The sequence below is a fragment of the Molothrus aeneus genome, chromosome 14, assembly GCF_037042795.1.
Source record: "Molothrus aeneus isolate 106 chromosome 14, BPBGC_Maene_1.0, whole genome shotgun sequence".
Classification (NCBI taxonomy): Eukaryota; Metazoa; Chordata; class Aves; order Passeriformes; family Icteridae; genus Molothrus; species Molothrus aeneus.
The window spans coordinates 13,127,364-13,134,394 of NC_089659.1; the positions used below are offsets into that span (position 1 = coordinate 13,127,364).

Genomic DNA, 7,031 nt, shown 5'->3' on the forward strand with positions numbered 1-7,031 from the left:
AAGGAAGCCAAAAATCATTTTAGGGTTAGAAAATAATAGTCATTCCCTGCTTTCTTCAGCAAGGGGGACTGTGGGTGCTCCAGAGCACCTGGAAGGGGCCATGAGCTTCCAGCTTACCCAAGAAAGCTGTGCTCCACTTTGGGCAGCAGTGGGGCATGGAGCACATGGGAGCCAACTGCAGCAACGGCTCTGTCTGGCACACACAGAGGGGACACATCAGATGTGTGACCGGGAGGGATTTCCACACGTGGTGCTGCATTTCAGCCCTCACTGACCTCTAGAATAAGTGCTTCTGCCAGCTGCACTCCCATTCCAGCCTCGCATGGAGTGTGGGCTGCACGAGTGACCAATCTCCAAAACAAACTGTGGTCCCCACGCCCCCACCTGCAAGGGTGTAAATGACTCCTGCCCTCCTTAGCAGTTCCCCACTGAGCTCTCACTGCAATAGTTCAAAAACCCAGCAAAATTAAAGCAGATTAAAGCTGCTACTTCAGCAATGAATTGAAATTACCAGCACATATTTTTTATTTTACTATTTAATGTAGTAGAAATATCAGGGCTTGTAGCCAAAGCAATTCAAGATGTGACGGCTGTAAATGTGCATTGGGCGAGGCTGGAAACTCTCCAGTCTAATTCAAGAAACTCTTGGCTCGACTCTTGCTTTGCTTTTGAAGAAGAGAAGCTCATCTGTGAAGAAGCCCATGCTGCAAGGTAAGCTCGAGGTGGCTTTGGGAGCTGGTGAAGGTGCCCCTTCCCCAGTTTTATTGGTGTTTTCCCCTTGTGTGCTGTGCTGGATGCAGAACTGCAGCAGCACAGAAAGCAGATGAGGGGTGAGTCTGGTGCAATCCTGATGGATGTTGTAGTTGAGCAAACTCCTCCAGTGCTTTGCTAACTTTTCAACCTCCCCCAGTGGAAAAGCAGAGCAAGGAGTGAAAAGTGATCTTGCTCAAGTCCGGGATTTTAACTATCACCAGCCCTGGGAGCAGCCTCAGTGTTTCCCCCAGTGACTGTTGCAACACCAGACCTTGCAGGAGCCTGTCCCTGTGGGCTGGCAGGGTAGATTAGCACATGGTAGAAAAGCCTTTACTGTGGTTAAACTGAAGACAGAAAATATGTCAGCTCTGCCAGAGAGGATGACGAGGAGCCTCAAAGGCAAGCAGATCCCCAGGCTGGTAATATTTCCCTCCTCAGTGTTTTACTCAGCTACTTGCAGCTATTTTGATCCCCCCCTTCTGATCTTATCTCCCAATAATGAACACCAGGCCAGACAGCACTCTCACACAGAGCTGCCATAATTAAGGCAATCACTTCATGTCAGTGCTGGGCAGTCACTTTTAAATAGTCATTTACCAGGGATTTGCTGCTGCAGGATGGTCAGAAATAAACAAACAAACACTTTAAGGATATCAATTTTTATTTGACATTGTGAGATCAATAAGAAAAAATAATTTGTACAGCTTTGTGATAGAACTGCTGCTGCTGCAGAGTGAGGCCACTCCTCACCAGAAGGGCCCTGAGGCAGCCCCAGGGTGCTCCCAGCAGGACCTGCTCTGAGCAGCAGGTGATGTTCTCCACCTCCCTGTCCCAGCAGCACCTCACACCTCAGGCAGGTCCTGTAGCCTTCCAGCAGCACAAACGAGGCTTCTCAGATGTTTCATGTGAGCAGCTCTGCTCTAAGGCCCTCTGCAAAGGGCTCAGTGCAACCACGGCTGCAGAACCCATCTGTGACAGTGCTTACTGAGCTCCTGCCCTGCTTCTCCCTCCCTCTGCTAATTCTGCCTCTCCTCTGCCCCACGAGGTCACCTGGCCCATGTTCAGCCTCCCCTCAGTGCCAGCCCTGCCCCCCAAGGGAACAGCTCTGTCCCCAACGGAGGGATGACCCAATACTATTTCCGAGGCCTGTGGTGTTGACACCAGCAAGAGGGGAACCAGGACACTTTAGGAACTCATCCTGCAGCTCAGATGCTTTCAGCTGGCAGAGTAACCCTTTCTAATCAAACCCAGATGCTTTAGAGTGATTGTAGAGCAGCAGCCATGGATATTGCTCGAGCACTGGGGCACCCACTCCATAGGATGGGCAGAGCTAGAAAAAGGGACTTGGGTTTACACAGTATTTTTGCCAAGCTTTTTGCCTTTGACAGTTTTTAACAGTTTAAAAAAATACCAAACACAACTCAACAGATGCCAGGACAAAAGGCTGAGTTTCCACTGTGTCAGTGAAACATCCTCCAACCAGGCCAAATTCTTGCTGGCCCCACCAGTATCTCAACCTACCCTCCCTCTGCTGCATCAGGGAGGTGAAAAGCCAGACCAAGAGAGATTTTAGCATTGATTCAGCCCCTGAGGGGGGATAAGAATTTAGACATAAGTAAGAGTTAAGGACAGTATGATCAGTTCTAATACATGAAATCAAGACAGTAATATTAAATCAACGAGGGGCTCAGCTGGAAAAATCAAGGTGGAAGGCGCTGTTGGCAGAAAAGGGGTGGCTGTCCTGGATTAGTGCCAGCAAACAGAGCAAGCTGCTGGATCACTCACAGAAGGGACAGCTCTTACTGATACTTAAATATGAAGATGACTTGGAGGTTGTACCTGGTGCCAATGCCATGTTCAGCACATACACAATGTTCAGCATTCCCCAGTTCACAGCTGGAGAACGTGGACTGTGGCAGATGAGCTGAGCTGCCTCCCCACACCAGCACCCATCACAGCCACAGCCCAGGCAGCCTGGGGCAACCTGGGGCAACTCACATGAAACAAAGGAGGGCAACGAGGAAATAATATGGTAGTGAAAAACCAGGAAAAAAAGAATAACCCTTCATACAACTGTTTTTCAGCATTGTAAAAAAAATAAAAATGAAAGCAATCTCTTTGAGTTCCCCTGCCACACCGTGCTGGTGTCCCACAGGCATTCTAGGATCAGGTGCTGCCCCTTTTCCTGCTGTTCAGTGATGCAGTGCACACAGCATTTCTGAGGGGATCCATAGACTGTAGTGCAAGCAAACTGAGAAAATAAATACACTCAAACATTCCCTCCTGTCAAAGAACATTAATTGCAGGAAAAACTAGCTTGCTTTTTGTTTTAACTGAAGTTAAGTTAGCTGCAACTCGTTTTAATATCTGAAACTTTGAAGATGTGTTTCACAGCATAACTGTAGAATTTACACTGCATTGCCAATCCACAATTCAGTCATTCTCATTAACAGTGTACAAAGAAGGTCATTAGTTTATATATATATATTTATATATATATATATTTTATAAAGTCTGGAAGATCAATATAAATACTGCTCCAGAAATTAAAAAAAGTGTTTACATCCCCGACTTGAATATTACATCTCAGTGTCCTGGGTTATTGGTATCATCTGTAAAAGTCTTAGCGGCGCAGAGGTTCAAGTTTTCGAAATTTCAGTGCCGAGCTGGATGACAAAGCATCTTGGTTTGAAGAAGAATTCACTGTGTCTGGGGACTGGAACAACACTCTACCACGATGATTAAATACATAAAAAGATGGATGGTTCCTTAATGTGTCAAAAGTCCTTCAAAATAAATGCAAAAAGCCAAGGTTAACACTCTCTCAGAGCAGGGAGTTAAGAACAGACAGTCTGGGGCCTACTGACTTAAGACACAAAAATACAAGTTTTCAATCCAAACACTTGCTTGCTTTTAAGTTTCCTAAACTAAATCAATTAGGAAATACACAGTTGTGAAAAGACCACAAGATGTCCACGTGACAAACTTCTCCTTCCTCTCTGGAGCCCGGGGGCAGCCTGTGGGTGCTGCTGCAGACACACCACGTCCCAGCCTTGGTTCAGCTGTCACTTGTGTCACCACCCTGATGATGCTCAGCTTTCCATCCCCCTGGGAGCCTCATGCTAAAAGCTTTAGGTGAACACTCTGAAATACAATTATGTCAACTTTTTCACTTCCCACACTCCCCTGTGGTTTTGGAAATGGCCTGAGAGGCAATGTCTGCACATCCAATTTCCTGTCAGAATCACAGAATATTCTGAGTTGGAAGGGACCCACGAGGATCATTGAGTCCAACTCTGAAGTGAACAGCTCATAAAGCAGCTGGACCTACGACCTTGGCATGCTCTAACCAACTATCCTTTTCAAAATCTTGGCCCAAAATCCCTTATTTTCTTAAAGTCTTTCAGATGTCCTGCCTAGAATATACTGTGTGAGACTCCAGTGACTCAGACCTGCAGTCTGAGACCATCTCATGACAGCAGGTGGTGATTCCTGAGCTCTACTTCCCACCTGCACATTTCATTCCTCTACCAAGTCTGCACAGCAGGATTTCAGATGAGGAAAAGCAAGCAGTTTATTGTGATTTCTGCCTGTTATCTAACTCTCCCTAAAACTCAAGACACTGTTGGCTTTTGCAAGTGTGGCTGTTCCCCTGGGGTCACTGCCTACAGCATGCCTTGAAGGGCTGAGCTAAAGATGAGTGATTTCAGTTTGTACAGAGAAGCAGAAATACCAGTTGTACAAAAAGAAGAAATAAAACATACTTATTTTTGAGTTCTGAAGTGGCATCCATGTCTTTAAACTCCCCTGCAATATGTGCTATCCCATAGCAGGTGACTGCAAAGGCCAGCAGAGTCTGCAGGACTATCTGCAACAGAGGGAGCACAGTGCAACACACACATCACCAGCTATTCTGCACATTTACCAAACAACCTCAGCTTTCACACAGGATCTCTGCTGCTTTTCATCCAGTGACAGCAAACAGAGGTGAGCAATCCAGCAGTGGGGAAACTGAGGCACAGAAGAATTAAAATTCCCTCCTATTTGCACAGCAGAGCTCCAGCTGCCCCAGCAGGGGTCTGGGTTGCACCAACTGAATCAACTCACATGGCTCCTCAGCAAGAGCCTGTGTTCTGTGCTCTCCAGGACCCAAATTCCTGCCAGGAACACGTGCCTGGCTCTCCTGGGCACCTGATCTCCCTGCCCTTCTGATTAAGCAGAGAGGGAACAGATAAGTGAAGTGGAAATTTGAAAAGCAAGCAAATGAAGTAAATAAGAGCCCCCTTCCTGAAGCAGGCTGTGCTGGGATCAAACAGCCACACTGGATAAACACATGTTAGCCACCCAGAGCCAGAGGGTGCAGGATGTTTATGCTGCAAAGGAGGTGATGGATGCAAAAGCTCTCTGAGTTACATCCAGGGAATCCTGGACACTCCAAGGTGTTTAAAAGAGAGGGAGCTCTGTATCTGGGGTTTGGTTTCACTGACAACTACAACACACACAAGAAGTTGGGATGAAAGGTGTGGTTCTTTCTGACAGCGGGAGCTCCACTGAAAGTGCAGCTTAAAAACTACTTTATTCTTTATGCTTGCCTAGCATTAAAACGAAGCAATTGAGAGACTTTTGCCTTTCACACATGGCAAAAACTTACATCTATGGGCAACGTTTCATCTTCCTTTTCTGTCAACCTCATGTAAGAACGATCTACAAAACAGAAACACAGGCACGCATCAAACACTCTGTGCACGCAAATGAACAGTCCGGCCACACGAACCCCCAGAGAAACGGCTGCAGAGCCACGGGGCAGCCTGACCCTGCCCGGGCCGCCCCCGGTGCCGCTGCTCCGGAGCGCGGCTGATCCCCCCGCAGGCAGCCGGGAGGGAGCGGGCGGTGCGGGCGGGGGGCAGCGGGACGGCAGAGGCCAGGCTGAAGCCGCGACCCGGCCGGGGCAGCTCCCCCTTCCCACCCTTCGTTTTTCCCTCCCTTCCCGGCTGCCGCGGGGCGAGGCCCGCGCTCCCCCGGGGGCCCCGCTCTCCCCGCAGCCCGGTCCGGGCCGAACCCCGCGCTCTTCCCGGGGGCTCCGCTCTCCCCGCAGCCCGCACGGAGCGAGCCCCGCGCTCCCCCCGGAGCTCCGCTCTCCCCGCAGCCCGGCCCCAAGGGCAGGGCCGCCCCCGTCGGCGGGCTCGCGCCTCAGGACGATGATGATGCCGGCCCGGCCCGGCCCGGCCCCCGCCCCGGGAGCTCCCCGTGGGCCGCGCGGGGGTGCCGCTGCCCCGGGGCGCTCCCCCGGCGGTGACTCACGCTGCGCCGCCGAGAAGGCCGCGTGTGCCAGGGCGAACAGGCCGAGCCCCACCAGCCCCTTCCACACCGACCCCGCCGCCATCGCCGCCCGCCGCCGCCAGGGCGCCCCGGCGCGCGATGATGGCGTCACCGAGGGGGCGGGGCCAGACCGCGCCCGAAGTGTGCAGGCGGGCAGGAGGGGCGCGGCTTCGGCGGCAGGGGGCGGGGCCAGGCCGTCGCTTTTCCACGTGGGGCCATTGATAAAATGCCGGGGGGGCGTGGGGGGGGGGCACGGGTGTCAGGGTTGGTCCTGGGGGGCGGCTGAGGGAGAAGGGGCCCATTGACCCCCCCCCCCCCCCCCCCCAACAGGCTTCTTCCCTCTAACCGGATCCCTTCCAGCCGAAAACAGAGCGTAGGGCCAGTGGTACCCGAGTTAATTCCCACTTTCCACATGTTTAACCTCAAAGCTTGAGAAACCGGTGCAAGCAAAAACGGTGCGAAGGGATGCACACAACACGTGCAGGTAGGACAGCCCTGGCCGAGCCAGGCTTGGGGCAAAGCAAGGAAACACCAGGGTCACAGCCAAGCATCCTGGGTCTTCTGTACCCTCAAGGCACAAAGGTAATTCTTCGAGAACGTTTCCTACAAGTCACCTTTAAGTTGATCACTGGCATTTATTACAACCCTTGACCCACGGGCTCCACGCATCACTCCACTATTTCTTGGTAAAAAAGTGGAAAGTTTACCCTGACCCCCCCCTTCGGGACTGACGGCGGCTCTTGGCACCAAATACACGCCTGGGAACGGTGTGAAGGCATGGAAGGGACACCTCGTGTCCCCATGAGCCGGGGTGTGTCCTGCAGGGCATCCCTCCCACGCACCCCGCGCACAAACAACACCCTGCAGCAGATCTATTTGGGGATTTGATTTCTCTTCCCTCTTGTGAACCCCTTTGAGCTCTGATCGCCTTCCCCCTTCTCGCATCCAGTTCCCTGGGA

At 51.5% G+C, this 7,031-nt stretch overlaps 1 protein-coding gene across 1 annotated transcript; it reads right to left on the minus strand.

Moving 5' to 3' along the window:
* Nucleotides 1–1,396: 1,396 nt before the first annotated feature.
* MMGT1 (membrane magnesium transporter 1) lies at nt 1,397–6,178 on the minus strand. Its single transcript, XM_066559381.1, has 4 exons — nt 6,055–6,178; nt 5,405–5,457; nt 4,518–4,621; nt 1,397–3,539 (listed from the first exon to the last, which is right to left on the minus strand). Exons 1-4 carry the CDS (start codon nt 6,134–6,136, stop codon nt 3,377–3,379), a joined length of 402 nt encoding a protein of 133 aa, XP_066415478.1. The 5' UTR covers nt 6,137–6,178; the 3' UTR covers nt 1,397–3,376.
* Nucleotides 6,179–7,031: the final 853 nt, after the last annotated feature.

Bases quoted from the DNA above. Each gene is read 5' to 3' on its own strand.
- MMGT1 (XM_066559381.1), bottom strand. From the start codon at position 6,136: ATGGCGGCGGGGTCGGTGTGGAAGGGGCTGGTGGGGCTCGGCCTGTTC. The intron at 5,458-6,054 runs GTGAGTCACCGC...TCTGTTTTGTAG, and splicing joins GGCCTTCTCGGCGGCGCAGC to ATCGTTCTTACATGAGGTTG. The intron at 4,622-5,404 runs GTAAGTTTTTGC...CCTCTGTTGCAG, and splicing joins ATGAAACGTTGCCCATAGAT to ATAGTCCTGCAGACTCTGCT.